At 54.3% G+C, this 17310-nt stretch overlaps 1 protein-coding gene across 4 annotated transcripts; it reads right to left on the bottom strand.

Moving 5' to 3' along the window:
• Positions 1–3012: 3012 nt before the first annotated feature.
• Positions 3013–17043, bottom strand: EEF1G (eukaryotic translation elongation factor 1 gamma). 4 transcript variants are annotated; one of them, XR_014950589.1, is made up of 11 exons: positions 17008–17043; positions 15197–15355; positions 12672–12735; positions 11608–11750; positions 10012–10155; positions 8872–9001; positions 8113–8323; positions 7173–7345; positions 4914–5038; positions 3375–3983; positions 3013–3282 (listed from the first exon to the last, which is right to left on the bottom strand). XR_014950589.1 is itself a non-coding variant. In XM_085563972.1 (11 exons), the coding sequence occupies exons 1-11, from the start codon at positions 17020–17022 to the stop codon at positions 3825–3827; spliced, it is 1323 nt and encodes a 440-aa protein (XP_085420098.1). In that variant the 5' UTR covers positions 17023–17043; the 3' UTR covers positions 3013–3824. The 4 variants fall into 4 exon arrangements, 3 of the variants coding, with proteins under 3 accessions (XP_085420098.1, XP_085420097.1, XP_085420096.1); XM_085563972.1 differs by adding an exon at positions 4506–4523 and having other exon boundaries at positions 3013–3965; XM_085563971.1 differs by adding an exon at positions 4140–4157 and having other exon boundaries at positions 3013–3965.
• Between the last annotated feature and the right edge of the window lie 267 nt (positions 17044–17310).

Raw genomic sequence — 17310 nt, 5'->3', positions numbered from 1 at the left:
TCCATTTTGGGTCCATTTGGGTCTATTTGGGTCCATTTGGGTCTATTTGGGTCCATTTGGGTCCATTTGGGTCCATTTTGGGTCCATTTGGGTCTATTTGGGTCCATTTTGGGTCTATTTGGGTCCATTTGGGTCCATTTTAGTCCATTTTGGGTCCATTTGGGTCTATTTGGGTCCATTTGGGTCCATTTTGGGTCCATTTTGGTCCATTTTGGGTCCATTTGGGTCCATTTTGGGTCTATTTGGGTCCATTTGGGTCCATTTGGGTCCATTTGGGTCCATTTGGGTCCATTTTGGGACGTTTTGGGTCCATTTTGGGTCCATTTGGGTCCATTTTGGTCCATTTTGGGCCGATTTGGGTCCATTTGGGTCCATTTGGGGCCGTTTCGGGGCCGTTCCCGGTGGTACCGGGGCCGGTCCCGGGGCTGTCCCAGGGCGGTACCGGGACCGTTCTGGGGCCGTTCCCGGGGCCCTTTTGGGGCCGGTTCCGGGACCATTCCCGGTTGGGATTTGGGGCCGGTTCCGGGGCTGTTCCCGAGCGGAACCGGGCCCGATCCCGGGGCGGTTCTGGGCCCGATCCCGGGGCGGTTCTGAGTCCATTCCCGGGCCCGTTCTGGGCCCGATCCCGGCCCGTTCGGAGGCGGTTCTGGGTCTATTCCCGGGCCCGTTCTGGGCCCGATCCCGGGGCTGTTCTGGGTCCATTCCCGGCACCGTTCCCGGGGCTGTTCTGGGCCCGTTCTGGGGCCGCTCCCGGGCGGTTCCGGGGCCGCTCCCGGAGCCTCCGGTGCCAAATCCCGGCGCATTCCCGAGCGCTGCCTCATCCCCCCGCCCCTCCCGGGGCCCCGCGGCACGGCGGGGGGGGCGGGGGACACCGGGAACAGCGGGAACAGCGGGAACAGCGGGAATACCGGGAACACCGGGAATACCGGGGGACACCGGGAACAGCGGGACCACTGGGGACACCGGGACCACCGGGGGACACCGGGGACACCGGGAACACCGGGAACACCGGGGACACCGGGAATACCGGGGGACACCGGGAACAGCGGGACCACCGGGGACACCGGGACCACCCGCGACCCCCGCCCGGCCCGGGGGTCCCCGCGGGGTTGGGGCTGCCCCCCCCCCCCTCCCGTCCCAAAAATCCCGGGCGGATTTTGGGGGGGGGTCCGCGGTCCCCTCCAGATGTGGCGGCACCGCTGGAAAGGGACCGGGGGGGGGTGGGGACACCGGGGACCCCCGGGGCGGGGGAGGGGACGTTGGGGATTTTGGGACGTTGGGGATTTTGGGATTTTGGGATGTTTGTTTGGGATTTTGGGATGTTTGGGATTTTGGGATGTTTGGGATTCCGCGCTGGCCCGGGGCCGCCGGGGGCGGGGGGGGCGCGGCGACAACGGGGGGGCGGCAGGGGGGTGTGGGGCACCCCGGGACTGCCGGAGCATTCCCGAGGAATTCCCGAGCAATTCCCGGATCATTCCCGAGGAATTCCCGAGGAATTCCCGGAGCATTCCCGAGCAATTCCCGAGGAATTCCCGGGGAGCCGCGGGACCGGGACCGGGACCGGGACCGGGCCGGCGGCTCCGGTGCCACCCCCGGGCCGCTCTGGCGGCCCCTGGAGCTCGCCCTGGCACATCTGGTGGCGCTTCGGTGGCACCGGGGACATTCGGTGGCACCGGGGACATTCGGTGGCCCCGGGGACATTCGGTGACACCCGGGGACATTCGGTGACACCCGGGGACATTCGGTGGCCCCGGGGACATTCGGTGACACCCGGGGACATTCGGTGACACCGGGGACATTCGGTGGCACCGGGGACATTCGGTGGCACCGGGGACATTCGGTGGCACCGGGGGACATTCGGTGGCACCGGGGCGCGGCCCCGGCCCGGCAGCGCCGCGGGATCCCCGGGCGGGGCCGCCACGCCTGGGCCGGTGTCCCCGGTGTCCCCTCCCGGTGTCCCCGGTGTCCCCCCGGTGTGACTCAGGAGGGCGCGGCCGCGGAAAGGCGGAAACTGGGAGGAACTGGGATGGACTGGGAGGAACTGGAGCTGAACTGGGAGGAACTGGGATGGACTGGGAGGGAACTGGAGCTGAACTGGGAGGAACTGGGATGGACTGGGAGGGAACTGGAGCTGAACTGGGAGGAACTGGGATGGACTGGGAGGGAACTGGAGCTGAACTGGGAGGAACTGGGATGGACTGGGAGGAACTGGGAGGAACTGGGACTCAGCTGGAACCAAACTGGAATTAAACTGGGATCAAACTGGGGCTGAACTGGGAGGAACTGGGAGGGAACTGGGAGGAACTGGGGCTGAACTGGGAGGAACTGGGATGGACTGGGAGGAACTGGGGCTGAACTGGGACTCAGCTGGAACCAAACTGGAATTAAACTGGGACCAAACTGGGATCAAACTGGGAGGAACTGGGACTGAAGTGGGACTGAGCTGGGACCAAACTGGGATCAAACTGGGACCCAACTGGATCCAGACTGGGACCAAACTGGGATTAAACTGGGACCAAACTGGGACTGAACTGGGATCAAACTGGGACTGAACTGGGACCAAACTGGATCCAGATGTGGCCGCGGGGGTGGGGGAGGGGCGCGGCCACATCTGGCGCTGGGGGGGGAGGGGAGGCCCAGGAAGGAAGCGGGGGGAGGGGCGGGCCCCAAACTGGTTTTGGTGGCTGTTACTGGTTTATACTGGGACCGCCCCTCCCCCAGCCCCAATCAAATCTCAGCCCCCCAGACGTGGGGGGGGAATTCCCAGAAAATTCCGGAATTTCTGCCCCAAATCCGCCGGGATTTGGGATTTTTTGGGGACAACGGGGCTGGGATCGCCCCGGGACCCCCCAAAATTCCGGGAGCGCTCCCGGTTCTCCCCCCGAGCGGAGATTTTGGGGGAGTTTATGGAAAATTCGGGATTCCGGATCATCTCCTGGAGCCCTCGGGACCCTCTGGAATGGCCCAAAACGCCCCAAATCCACCCCAAAAAAACCCCAAACCGCTCCGGAGTCTCGTCCTGTCCCAGATTCTTTATTGGATCGGGGCTGGAGGGCCCCGAAATCCCGGGGTTTCAGCCCAAAATTCCAGGGGGAATCTTGCCGTGCTTGAAGGGCCCCGAAATCCTGGGATTTGAGCCCAAAATCCTGGGAATTGAGCCCAAAATCCTGGGATTTGAGCCCAAAATCCTGGGATTTGAGCCCAAAATCCTGGGATTTCAGCTCAAAATCCTGGGATTTCAGCCCAAATTTCACTTGAAGATCCTGAAGTGGTTGAAGGGCCCTGAAATCCTGGGATTTGAGCCCAAAATCCCGGGATTTGAGCCCCAAAATCCCGGGGTTTGAACCTGAATTCACTTTCAGATCTCCAAGGGCCCTGAAACCCGGGGATTTGAGCCCCAAAATCCCGGGATTTCAGCCCAAATTCACTTGAAGATCTTGCCCTGGTTGAAGGGCCCCAAACCCGGGGATTTGAGCCCCAAAATCCCGGGATTTCAGCCCAAATTCACTTGAAGATCTTGCCCTGGTTGAAGGGCCCCAAACCCGGGGATTTGAGCCCCAAAATCCCGGGATTTCAGCCCAAATTCACTTGAAGATCTTGCCCTGGTTGAAGGGCCCCAAACCCGGGGATTTGAGCCCCAAAATCCCGGGATTTCAGCCCAAATTCACTTGAAGATCTTGCCCTGGTTGAAGGGCCCCAAACCCGGGGATTTGAGCCCCAAAATCCCGGGATTTCAGCCCAAATTCACTTGAAGATCTTGCCCTGGTTGAAGGGCCCCAAACCCGGGGATTTGAGCCCCAAAATCCCGGGATTTCAGCCCAAATTCACTTGAAGATCTTGCCCTGGTTGAAGGGCTTGCCCACGTGCTGGAACTCGCCCTCCCAGCTGAAATATTCCGTCACCAGCGTCCGGCACTCGGCGCTCTCGGGGTCCAGCTTGCGCCAGGTGTAGGACTCGTAATCCACCTGCCAGTCCGGGCACAGCTGGGAAATGGGGCAAAAAACGGGGAAAATGGGAATTGTTAAAAAAAATACTGAGTTTCCTGTGAAAACTGCAAAAAAATCCGATATTCCCAGAGAAAACCCCATAAAAAACAGGATTTTGGGGAGTTTTTGGCGGGTGTAGGACTCGTAATCCACCTGCCAGTCTGGGCACAGCTGGGAAATGGGGCAAAAAATGGGGAAAATGGGAATTGTTAAAAAAAATACTGAGTTTCCTGTGAAAACCGCAAAAAAATCTGATGTTTCCAGAGAAAACCCCGTAAAAAACAGGATTTTGGGGAGTTTTTTGGGGTTTTGGCAGGTGTAGGACTCGTAATCCACCTGCCAGTCTGGGCACAGCTGGGAAATGGGGCAAAAAATGGGGAAAATGGCAATTGTTAAAAAAAATACTGAGTTTCCTGTGAAAACCGCAAAAAAATCCAATATTCCCAGAGAAAACCCCGTAAAAAACAGGATTTTGGGGAGTTTTTTGGGGTTTTGGCAGGTGTAGGACTCGTAATCCACCTGCCAGTCTGGGCACAGCTGGAAAATGGGGCAAAAAACGGGGAAAATGGGAATTAGGGAGAGAAAATATCAGTTTTCCTGTGAAAACTGCAAAAAAATGGGTATTTTCAGTGAAAATGCCGTGAAAGTCCGGAATTCCCAAGGGTTTGGGGGTATTTGGGGATATTTTAATGGGAATTTCTGGGTTTTCTCCCTGCAAAAGCCACCCCATGGGTTTTTTGGGGTTATTTTTTGGAATTTTGTGAGTTTTTGGGATTTTCTCACCGTGAAGTCCAGCTCCTGCCCCCGCAGCTTGGATTTTGGGGTATTTTAATGGGAGTTTTTGTGATTTTCGCCCTGCAAACCCCACCCCATGGATTTTTTTCAGGGTTTTTTTTTGGGAATTTTGGTTTTTTTGTATTTTCTCACCGTGAAGGCCAGCTCCTGCCCCCGCAGCACCCAAACCCCCGAGATGCTGCTGTCGTGGTCCTTCCCAAACAGCACCACCGAGGCGAAGGCGTTCTTGCGCAGCTTGTCCAGGCGCTGGAACATCCCTGGGGAACGGGGAAAACGGGAAAAAGTGAGAGAAAAGGGGAAAAAAGGAGAAAAAGTGAGAGAAAACGGGAAAAAGTGAGAGAAAATGGGAAAAAAGGAGAAAAAGTGAGAGAAAAGGAGAGAAATGTGAGAGAAAAGGAGAGAAAAGGAGAAAAAAATGAGAAAAAAAAGAGAGAAAAGGAGAGAAAATGAGAAAAAAGGAGAGAAATGTGAGAGAAAAGGAGAGAAATGTGAAAGAAAAGAGAAAAAAAGAGAGAAAAGGAGAAAAAGGGAGAGAAAAGGAGAGAAATGTGAGAGAAAAGGAGAAAAAAAAGAGAAAAGGAGAAAAAAAGAGAAAAGGAGAAAAAAAAGAGAGAAAATGAGAAAAAAGGAGAGAAAAGTGAGAGAAAAGACAAAAAAGAGAGAAAAGGAGAGAAAAGAGAGAAAAAGAGAATACAGAAGAAAAATTGAGAGAAAAGTGAAAGAAAATGAGAAAAAAGGAGAAATATTGAGAGAAAAGTGAGAGAAAATGAGAAAAAGAGAGAGAAAAGTGTGACAAAAGAGAAAAAAGAAGGAGAGAAAAGGAGAATAAAGGAGAAAAATTGAGAGAAAAGTGAGAAAAGGAGAGAAAACTGAGAAAAATGGAGAGAAAAGGAAAGAAAAGGAGAGAAAAGGAGAGAAATGTGAGAGAAAAGAGAAAAGTGAGAAAAAAGGGAGAAAAAGTGGGAGAAAAGGAGAAAAAAGGGATTTGTGCAGGTGCTGGGATATCTCCAAGAGAGGGAAAAATGGGAAAAACAGGAAAAATGGATGGAAAAGGGAGAGGAAATGGGGCAGAGAGGGAAGGAGAGGGAAACTGAGGGAAAAGAGGAAAAGGGACAAAAAAAGGGAAAAGGGAGAGAAAAAAGGGAAAGCGAGAGAAAAAAGGGGAAAAGGGAGAGAAAAAAGGGGAAAAGGGAGAGAAAAGAAGGGGAAATGGAAAGAAAAAAGGGGAAATTGAGAGAAAAAAGGGGAAAAGGGAGAGAAAAAAGGAAAAAGGGAGAGAAACAGGGAAAATGGAGAGAAAAAAAGGGGAAATGGAGACAAAATTGAAGGAAAAGAGGGAAAAGGAGGAAAACTCTGGAATGGGAAGAGCAGGAAAAGGGAAGGGAGGGAAGAAGGGCCGGGAGGAGGAGGAGGAGGAGGAGGAGGAGGAGGAAGGTCGGGGGAGCTCCTCAGGGTGGGGAAGGACGAGGACAGGGATGGGGATGGTGAGGATGAAGGAAGATAAGGATGAAGATGAGGATGATGATGAGGATGAGGATGATGATGATGAGGATGAGGAGGAAGGCCCACCAGTGATGAGGTTGCAGCTCATGAAGGTCTGGCTCAGCTCCTCGGGGTGGGGAAGGACAAGGATGGGAAGGGTGGGGATGGAGATGAAGGATGAAGAGGATGAGGATGATGATGAGGATGAGGATGATGAGGAGGATGATGATGAGGATGATGATGAGGATGAGGAGGAGGAGGAAGGCGCACCGGTGATGAGGTTGCAGCTCATGAAGGTCTGGGGGAGCTCCTTGGGGTGGGGAAGGACAAGGATGGGGATGGTGAGGATGGAGATGAAGGAAGATAAGGATGAAGATGATGAGGATGATGAGGAGGATGAGGATGAGGATGAGGAGGATGAGGATGAGGAGGAAGGCGCACCGGTGATGAGGTTGCAGCTCATGAAGGTCTGGCTCAGCTCCTCGGGGTGGGGAAGGACAAGGATGGGGATGGTGAGGATGAAGATGAAGGAAGATAAGGATGAAGATGAGGAGGAGGATGAGGGTGAGGATGAGGAGGATGATGAGGAGGAAGGCCCACCAGTGATGAGGTTGCAGCTCATGAAGGTCTGGGGGAGCTCCTTGGGGTGGGGAAGGACAAGGATGGGAAGGGTGGGGATGGAGATGAAGGATGAAGAGGATGAGGATGATGATGAGGATGATGAGGATGAGGATGATGAGGATGATGATGAGGATGAGGATGAGGATGAGGATGAGGATGATGAGGATGAGGATGATGAGGATGATGATGAGGATGAGGAGGAGGAGGATGAGGAGGATGATGATGAGGATGATGATGAGGATGATGATGAGGATGATGAGGAGGATGAGGAGGATGAGGAAGGCGCACCGGTGATGAGGTTGCAGCTCATGAAGGTCTGGCTCAGCTCCTCGGGGTACCGGTACTGGCAGTACCACAGGGACCAACCCTCGCGGTCAAAGTGCTCCCAGAAGTGCGGCAGCGCCACGGCCAGCGTGTCCTCGTTGGAGTACTTGCGCTTGAACTCGTCCAGGACAAACGGACTGGGGGGACAGACGGACACTGAGTGACCCCAGAGTGACCCCGAGCCCCCCAGAGTGACCCCGAGCCCCTCAGGGTGACCCCAAGCCCCTCAGTGTCCCCCTGTCCCCAGCGTGTCCTCGTTGGAGTACTTGCGCTTGAACTTGTCCAGGACAAACGGACTGTGGACAGACGGACACTTAGTGACCCCAAAACCTCCAGGGTGACCCCAAAGGGACCCTGAAACCCCCAGAGTGACCCTGAGCCCCTCAGAGTGACCCTAAAACCTCCAGGGTGACCCCAAACCCCTCCGTGTCCCCTCTGTGTTCCCACTGTGCTTGAACTCGTCCAGGACAAACGGACTGGGGGGACAGACGGACACCCAGAGTGACCCCAAAACCCCCAGAGTGACCCCAAAGGGACCCTGAAACCCCCAGAGTGACCCTGAGCTCCTCAGAGTGACCCCAAAACCTCCAGGGTGACCCCAGAGTGACCATGAACTCCTCAGAGTGACCCCAAACCCCCTCCAGGTGTCCCCAGGTGTGTCCCAGGTGTCCCCAACCCCACCCAGGTGTCCCCAAACCCCCCAAATCTCCCCCCAGATGTTCCCAAACCCCCTCCAGGTGCCCCAAATCCCCCTCAGGTGTGTCCCCAACTGTTCCCAGGTGTCCCCAAACCCCCCCAGGTGTCCCCAAACCCCCTCCAGGTGTCCCCAAACCCCCCCAGCTGTCCCCAAACCCCCCCAGGTGTCCCCAAACCCCCCCAGGTGTGCCCCCAGGTGTGCCCCCACCTCCTGGGCAGGTGGGCGAAGGGGTCCTTGGCCTTGGGCTCGGCTGCCAGGACCTGCTCGCACTCGTCCAGGTCCTGCTCGGGCTCCGGCCGCTTCTCCTCCCTCTTGGGGGGCTTCTCCCCCTTCCTGGGGGGCTCCTTCTCCTTCTCCCCCTTCCTGGGGGGCTCCTTCTCCTTCTCCCGCCGCGCCTGCCCCTCCGCAAACTTCTTGGCTGCTCCCAACAGCAAAAAAAGGGAGAGTTTTGGGGCTTTCCGGGCGAAAATCGCCCCAAAAATCGCCGTTTTTTGGGGTTTTTTTTACCACAAAAAATCGCTTTTAAACTAGCTTAAAACTCGGGTTTTTTACTTCAAAAAATCCCTTTTAAATTTGCCCGAAATTCACTTTCTCTGCCCCTTTCTTACCTCAAGAATCTCCCTTTAAACTATTCTAAAATTCACAGGTGTGTCCAGGTGTGTCCCCACCCCCCCAAGAGTGCCCAGGTGTGCCCAGGTGCCCCCAGGTGTGTGCCGAGGTGTGTCCAGATGTGCCCAGGTGTGTCCCAGTTCCCCCCAGGTGTGTCCAGGTGTGCCCAGGTGCACCCAGGTGTGTCCCCAGGTGTGTTCCCAAGAGTGCCCAGGTGCCCCCAGGTGTGTTCCAGTCCCCCCCAGGTGCCCCCAGGTGTGTCCCAGTTCCCCCCAGGTGTGTCCAGGTGTGCCCAGGTGTCCCCAGGTGTGTCCCAGTGCCCCCCAGGTGTGCCCAGGTGTGCCCAGGTGTGCCCACCGTCGAACTGCGCCATCCGCTGGCACAGCTGCACCTCGCCCAGCACGGCCTTGAACTGGGGCTGGTTGAGGCAGGTGAGGAACCAGCGCGTGACGTTGCCGAAGGGGCCGCGGAAGGCGGGGTCCAGCACCTGGGGAGACACCTGGGTTACCCAAACACACCTGGGATCCCCAAAATATATCCTAAATACACCTGGGATCCCCCAAATCCATCCTACATACACCTGGGATCCCCCAAATCCATCCTACATACACCTGGGATCCCCCAAATCCATCCTACATACACCTGGGTTACCCAAATACACCTGGGATCCCCAAATCCATCCTAAATACACCTGGGATCCCCAAATCCATCCTACATACACCTGGGATCCCCCAAATCCATCCTACATACACCTGGGATACCAAACATACACCTGGGATCCCCAACATACATCCTACATACACCTGGGATCCCCCAAATCCATCCTAAATACACCTGGGTTACCCAAATATACACCCTAAATACATCCTAAATACACCTGAATTACACCTGAGATACCCAACATACACCTGGGATCCCCAAATCCATCCTAAATACACCTGGGATCCCCAAAATACACCTGGGATCCCCAAATCCATCCTACATACACCTGGGATCCCCAAATCCATCCAAAATACACCTGGGATCCCCCAAATCCATCCTAAATACACCGGGGATCCCCCAAATACATCCTACATACACCTGGGTTACCCAAATACACCTGGGATCTCCAAAATACATCCTAAATACACCTGAGTTACACCTGAGATACCCAAAATACACCTGGGATCCCCCAAATATATCCTAAATACACCTGGGATCCCCAAAATGCACCTGGGATACACCTGGGACATCCTAAATACGCCTGAGATACACCTAGACCAGGCTGAATCCCCCCCAAAATCCCCCAAATACCCCAAAATTCCCCAAAATGCCCCAAATCCCCCCCAAATCCCCCCAAATACCTGTTTGTAGAGCCAGAGCAAGGTGCAGACCAGGCTGAATCCCCCCAAAATGCTCCAAATCCCCCCAATACCTGTTTGTAGAGCCAGAGCAGGGCGCAGACCAGGCTGAGCCCCCCAAAATGCCCCAAATCCCCCCAAAATGCCCCAAAATCACCTGTTTGTAGAGCCAGAGCAGGGCGCAGACCAGGCTGATGTCTGCCAGGCTCACCCTCTCGCCCACCAGGAACGTTCGGGTTCGCAGGTGCCCGTCCAGCACCCCCAGCACCCGGCGCACCTCCTCCTTCGCCACCTCGGTGGCCTGGCACGGCACAGGGGCAGGGGAAATTGGGGAGGGGAACACAAATTGGGGAGGGGAACACGAAATTGGGGAGGGGAACACGAAATTGGGGAGGGGAACACGAAATTGGGGAGGGGAACCAGAAATGGGGGAGGGGAACACGAAATGGGGGAGGGGAACCAGAAATGGGGGAGGGGAACCAGAAATGGGGGAGGGGAACACGAAATTGGGGAGGGGAACACGAAATTGGGGAGGGGAACACGAAATGGGGGAGGGGAACCCGAAATTGGGGAGGGGAACACGAAATTGGGGAGGGGAACACGAAATTGGGGAGGGGAACACAAATTGGGGAGGGGAACACAAATTGGGAGAGAAAACCCAAAAACAGGGAGAGAAAACCCAAAAACGGGGAGAGAAAACCCAAAATGGGGGAGAGAAAACCCAAAATTGGGGAGGGGAACACGAAATTGGGGAGGGGAACCCAAAATTGGGGAGGGGAACACGAAATTGGGGAGGGGAACACGAAATGGGGGAGGGGAACACGAAATTGGGGAGGGGAACACGAAATTGGGAGAGAAAACCCAAAAACGGGGAGAGAAAACCCAAAATTGGGGAGGGGAACACGAAATTGGGGAGGGGAACCCGAAATTGGGGAGGGGAACACGAAATTGGGGAGGGGAACACGAAATTGGGGAGGGGAACACGAAATTGGGGAGGGGAACCAGAAATGGGGAGAGAAAACCCAAAATTGGGGAGAGAAAACCCAAAATTGGGGAGGGGAACACGAAATTGGGGAGAGGAACACGAAATTGGGGAGGGGAACCAGAAATGGGGAGAAAAAACCCAAAAATGGGGAGGGGAACCCAAAATTGGGGAGGGGAACCAAAAATGGGGAGGGGAACCAGAAATTGGGGAGGGAAACTCAAAACTGGGGAGGACAACCCAAAATTGGGGAAGAAAACCCAAAATTCCTGGAATTCACAAACCCCACCTGTTTGCTGTAATGCAAGAACACCCCAAAAAATCACGAAAAATCACAAAAAAAAACCCCAAAAATTCCCCCAAAAATTCCTGAAAAATTCCCCAAAACCCTCAAAAAATTCCCAAAAAATTCCCCAAATCCCCCAAAAAATCCCCCACCTGTTTGTTGTAGTGCAGGATGCCCAGCGTGGGGAACACTCAAAAAATTAATTAAAAAAATCACGAAAAATCCCAAAAAAAACCCCAAAAATTTCCCCAAACCCCCAGGAACTGCCGAAAAAATCCCAAAAAATCCCCAAAAATTCCCAAAAAAATCCCCCACTTGTTTGTTGTAGTGCAGGATGCCCAGCGTGGGGAACATTCAAAAAATTAATTAAAAAATCACAAAAAATCCCAAAAAAAACCCCAAAAATTTCCCCAAACCCCCAGAAACTCCCGAAAAATTCCCAAAAAATTCCCCAAAATTCCCAAAAAATCCCAAAACATCCCCACCTGTTTGTTGTAGTGCAGGATGCCCAGCGTGGGGAACACCCAGGTGCTGGCCGGGGGGACGACGTCGCTGTCGGCGAAGTTCACCCACTGCAGCACGGCCGCCGCGGCCTCGGGCGTGCTGCCCCGCAGCTCCTCCGTGCTCACTGCCAGGAAGGGGTTAATTAATCACCCAAAAGGGTAATTAATCAGCCAGGGGAACGCTTAATTAGGGGAGGGACTCGTCAGAGCCCAGGAGGAATCGTTAATGAGCAATGGGGGATCATTAATAGGGGAATGATAAAGTTGGTGCTGCTTCCCTCCATGCTCACTGCCAGGAAAGGGTTAATTAATCACCCAAAAGGGTAATCAATCAGCCAAGGGAATGGTTAATTAGGGGAGGGACTCGTCAGAGCCCAGGAGGAATCGTTAATGAGCAATGGGGGATCATTAATGGGGGAATGATAAAGTTGGTGCTGCTTCCCTCCATGCTCACTGCCAGGAAGGGGTTAATTAATCACCCAAAAGGGTAATCAATCAGCCAAGGGAATGGTTAATTAGGGGAGGGACTCATTAGAGACTCAGGGAATCGTTAATGAGCAATGGGAGATCATTAATGGGGGAATGATAAAGTTGGTGCTGCCCCCCTTTGTGGTCATTGCCAGGAAAGGGTTAATTAATCACCCAAAAGGGTAATTAATCAGCCAAGGGAATGGTTAATTAGGGGAGGGACTCGTTAAGAGACCCAGGGGATCGTTAATGAGCAATGGGGGATCATTAATGGGGGAATGATAAAGTTGGTGCTGCCCCCCTTTGTGGTCATTGCCAGGAAAGGGTTAATTAATCACCCAAAAGGGTAATTAATTAGCAGCAGGGAAATTAATTAGCCAGGGGAATGGTTAATCGGGGAGGGACTCGTTAAGGGGCAGGAAAAATCGTTAATGAGCAAAAGGGGATCATTAATGAGCTCCAGGAAAGAGCCAATCAATCAATCAATCAATCAATGAACAAATTAATTAATTAGGGCAGCAGAGCACAGCCAGTGAGGAGCACAGCAGCTCATTAAGCTAATTAGGGCACTAATTAACCGTAGTAGGCGATGGCGTTGCTCTCGAAGACGCAGAATCCGTCGTCGCCCTCGAAGGCCGGGACCTGCGGGGAGAAAACCCAGACCTCAAAAATTCCCAAAAACCCCAAAAACATCCCAAAAATACTCCCAGAAACTCCAAAATCACCAAAAATCCCAAAAAAAACCCACAAAAATCCCAAAAATCCCCCAAGAAATACCCCCCAAAGCCCCAAACCTAAAAAAAAACCCAAAAACCCCCAAAACATCCCCAAAACATCCAGAAAATACTCCCAAAAACCCCAAAACCACCAAAAATCCCAAAAAACCACCCCCAAAAACCCAAAAAATACCCCCCAAAGCCCCAAACCTCAAAAAAATCCCAAAAACCCCCAAAACATCCCCAAAACATCCCAAAAATACTCCCAGAAACTCCAAAATCACCAAAAATCCCAAAAAAACCCCACAAAAATCCCAAAAATCCCCCAAGAAATACCCCCCAAAGCCCCAAACCTAAAAAAAAACCCAAAAACCCCCAAAACATCCCCAAAACCCCAAAACATCCAAAAAATACTCCCAGAAACTCCAAAATCACCAAAAATCCCAAAAAACCACCCCCAAAAACCCAAAAAATACCCCCCAAAACCCCAAACCTCAAAAAAATCCCAAAAATCCCCAGAACATCCCCAAAACCCTAAAACATCCAGAAAATACTCCTAAAAACTCCAAAACCACCAAAAATCCCAAAAAAACCCCCACAAAAATCCCCAAAAAATCCCCCAAGAAATCCCCCCCCAAAAAAAAACCCCAAAGCTCAAAAAAAGCCCAAAAATACCCCAAAACCACCAAAAAACCCCACAAAACTTCCAATTCTGAGCCAAACGCCCAAATCCCCACAGTTTGGGAGTTTTTTGGGATTTCTGAGTTTTTTAGGGTTTCTTTTTTTTGATTTTTGGGATTTTTTTGGCAATTCTGGGGTTGTTTAGGCTCAGATTGACCTTCCCGAGTGGGAACTTCTGCAGGAACTGGGGAGCCTGAACCCCCCAAACCCCAGATCTTGGGATTTTTGAGTTTTTTGGGATTTTTTGGGGGTTTTTGGGATTTTTTTGGGATTTTTTGGGAACGTTGGGATTGTTTAGGCTCAGACTGACCTTTCCAAGTGGGAACTTCTGCAGGAACTTTGGGGTCTGAACCCCCCAAACCCCAGCCCCCAAATCCCAAACCCCAGCCCCTGAATGGCCACAGTTTTGGGTTTTTTTGGGTTTTTGGGATTTTTTGAGGGTTTTTTTGGGAATTCTGGGGTTGTTTAGGCTCAGACTGACCTTCCCGAGTGGGAACTTCTGCAGGAACTGCAGGGTCTGAACCCCCCCAAACCCCAGATCTTGGGATTTTTGAGTTTTTTGGGATTTTTTTGGGATTTTTTGGGAATTCTGGGATTGTTCAGGCTCAGACTGACCTTTCCGAGCGGGAACTTCTGCAGGAACTGGGGAGCCTGAACCCCCCAAACCCCAGGCCCCAGATCTTGGGATTTTTGAGTTTTTTGGGATTTTTTGGGGATTTTTTTGGGATTTTTTGGGAATTCTGGGATTGTTCAGGCTCAGACTGACCTTCCCGAGCGGGAACTTCTGCAGGAACTGGGGAGCCTGAACCCCCCAAACCCCAGATCTTGGGATTTTTGAGTTTTTTGGGATTTTTTGGGGGTTTTTGGGATTTTTTTGGGATTTTTTGGGAATGTTGGGATTGTTCAGGCTCAGACTGACCTTCCCGAGCGGGAACTTCTGCAGGAACTTTGGGGTCTGAACCCCCCAAACCCCAGGCCCCAAATCCCAAACCCCAGCCCCCGAACTGCCACAGTTTTGGGTTTTTTTGGGTTTTTGGGATTTTTTGAGGGTTTTTTTGGGAATTCTGGGGTTGTTTAGGCTCAGACTGACCTGCCCGAGCGGGAACTTCTGCGGGAACTGCAGGGCCTGAACCCCCCCAAACCCCAGGCCCCAGATCTTGGGATTTTTGAGTTTTTTGGGATTTTTTTGGGGTTTTTTTGGGATTTTTTGGGAACGTTGGGATTGTTCAGGCTCAGACTGACCTTTCCGAGCGGGAACTTCTGCAGGAACTGCAGGGCCTGAACCCCCCCCAAACCCCAGGCCCCAGATCTTGGGATTTTTGATTTTTTTGGGATTTTTTTGGGGAATGTTGGGATTTTTTTGGGATTTTTTGGGAATGTTGGGATTGTTCAGGCGCAGACTGACCTTCCCGAGCGGGAACTTCTGCAGGAACTGCAGGGCCTGAACCCCCCAAACCCCAGGCCCCAGATCTTGGGATTTTTGAGTTTTTTGGGATTTTTTGGGGATTTTTTTGGGATTTTTTGGGAATTCTGGGATTGTTCAGGCTCAGACTGACCTTCCCGAGCGGGAACTTCTGCAGGAACTGGGGAGCCTGAACCCCCCAAACCCCAGGCCCCAGATCTTGGGATTTTTGAGTTTTTTGGGATTTTTTTGGGATTTTTTGGGATTTTTTGGGAACGTTGGGATTGTTCAGGCGCAGACTGACCTTCCCGAGCGGGAACTTCTGCAGGAACTGGGGGCTGCGGTTGGTGTGGCCGAAGCGGAAGAGCGGCGGCGCCGAGAGCACGCGCAGCCGCGCGCCCGAGTACTGCGCCGCGATCAGCGCCTTGAAGGCGCGCCAGTTCTCGGGGTACGTGTACAGCGTCTGCGGGAGGCACCGGGGGTCCCCAGGGGTCACCAGGGGGTCCCCAGGGGGTCACCAGGGGGTCCCCAAAGTGTCACCAAAGTGTCCCCAAAGTGTCCCCAAGGTGTCTCCAGAGTGTCACCAGGGTGTCCCCAGGGGGTCCCCAGGGTGTCCCCAGGGTGTCACCAAGGTGTCTCCAGAGTGTCACCAAAGTGTCCCCAGGATGTCCCCAGAGGGTCACCAGGGGGTCACCAAGGTGTCCCCAGAGTGTCCCCAAAGGGTCCCCAGGGTGTCCCCAAGGTGTCTCCAGAGTGTCACCAAGGTGTCTCCAGAGTGTCACCAAGGTGTCCCCAAAGTGTCACCAAGGTGTCCCCAAAGTGTCCCCAGGGTGTCCCCAAAGGGTCACCAGAGGGTCACCAAGGTGTCTCCAAAGTGTCACCAAAGTGTCACCAAGGTGCCCCCAAAGTGTCACCAGGGTGTCACCAGGGGGTCCCCAAAGTGTCACCAAGGTGTCTCCAGAGTGTCCCCAAGGTGTCTCCAGAGTGTCACCAAGGTGTCCCCAAAGTGTCCCCAGGGTGTCACCAGGGTGTCCCCAAAGTGTCACCAAAGTGTCCCCAGAGTGTCACCAGGGTGTCCCCAAAGTGTCACCAGGGTGTCTCCAGAGTGTCCCCAAGGTGTCTCCAGAGTGTCACCAAAGTGTCACCAGGGTGTCCCCAAAGGGTTCCTAGAGTGTCACCAAGGTGTCACCAAAGGGTCCCCAGAGTATCCCAAAAGTGTCCCCAAAGTGTCACCAAAATATCTCCAAGGTGTCCCCAAAGTGTCCCGAAAGTGTCCCCAGAGTGTCACTAAAGTGTCCCCAAAATATTCCCAAAGGGTCCCCAGAGTGTCCCCGAAGTGTCACCAGAGTGTCCCCAGGGTGTCACCAAAGGGTCCCCAGAGTATCCCAAAAGTGTCCCCAGAGTGTCCCCAAAATATCCCCAAGGTGTCCCCAGAGTGTCACCAAGGTGTCCCCAGAGTGTCACTAAAGTGTCACCAAAATATCCCCAAAGGGTCCCCAGAGTGTCACCAAGGTGTCCCCAAAGTGTCCCCAAAATATCCCCAAAGGGTCCCCAGAGTGTCCCTAAAAGGTCCTTTGAAGTGTCCCCAAAGGGTCCCCAAGGTGTCCCCAGAGTGGCTCTCGAGTGTGCCCAAAATATCGCCAGAGTGGCCCCAAAATGTCCCTAAAACGTCTCTTAAATTGTCCCTGAAATGTCCCCACAGGGCGCCCAAAGTGTCCCCAAATCTCCCCAAAATGTCCCCAAGTTTTGGGACACGGGGGTGGCCGCGGGGGTCCCGGTGTGGGGCGGGCACTGGGGGACAATTGGAACCCCCGATTCTGGGGTACCCGCGCGGGATTTGGGGGAAAATCGGGGCAGGGGGTCCCCGAGATGTCCCCGAGATGTCCCCGAGGGTGGCACCAACCCGCCGCCCTCCCCCCTCACCGGCTCCGGTTCCCCTCAGGGCTCCCCCCCTCCCTTCCCGCCGCCATCCGCGCCCCCCGCCGCCTCCCCGCGGCTCCGCGGCCGGCCCGGCCGCATCCCCGGTGCCCCGCGGTTCCGCCGGTGGCGGCGGGGAGGCGGCGGGGCGGCGGGGGAAGGAGGATGGCGGCGGATGGCGGCGGCGGCCGCACTCACCCCGGACACCGCCATCTTGGAGAGCGCGGGGAGAAGGCCGGGCCGGGCCGCAAAGCGCGGAAACGGGGCTGGGTGGGAACAGCGCGGCAGTGACGCGCGGCGCCGTAAAGCGCGGGACGGGGTGGCTGCCGTGGCAACGGGGGGGGACCGCACTTAAAGGGGCGACGCTGCCTTAAAGCGGCGATGGCGCCTTAAAGCGGCGATGGCGCCTTAAAGCGGCGATGGCGCCTTAAAGCGGCGATGGCGCGGTGGGCCCCGCCGGGAGGCGAAGACCCCCCCCAAAATTCCCGGAGCCCGCCCCCA

This window comes from Lonchura striata, chromosome 31 (assembly GCF_050655825.1).
Source record: "Lonchura striata isolate lonStrDom1 chromosome 31, ASM5065582v1, whole genome shotgun sequence".
Taxonomy (NCBI): domain Eukaryota; kingdom Metazoa; phylum Chordata; class Aves; order Passeriformes; family Estrildidae; genus Lonchura; species Lonchura striata.
This window is presented reverse-complemented; position numbering and strand designations above follow the sequence as displayed.

Coding starts and splice junctions, on each gene's coding strand:
- EEF1G (XM_085563972.1), bottom strand. Junction 7,346..8,112: donor TTCGCCCACCTGCCCAGGAG/GTGGGGGCACAC, acceptor CTGTCCCCCCAG/TCCGTTTGTCCTGGACGAGT. Junction 5,039..7,172: donor GAGCTGCAACCTCATCACCG/GTGCGCCTTCCT, acceptor CCCGTTCCCCAG/GGATGTTCCAGCGCCTGGAC.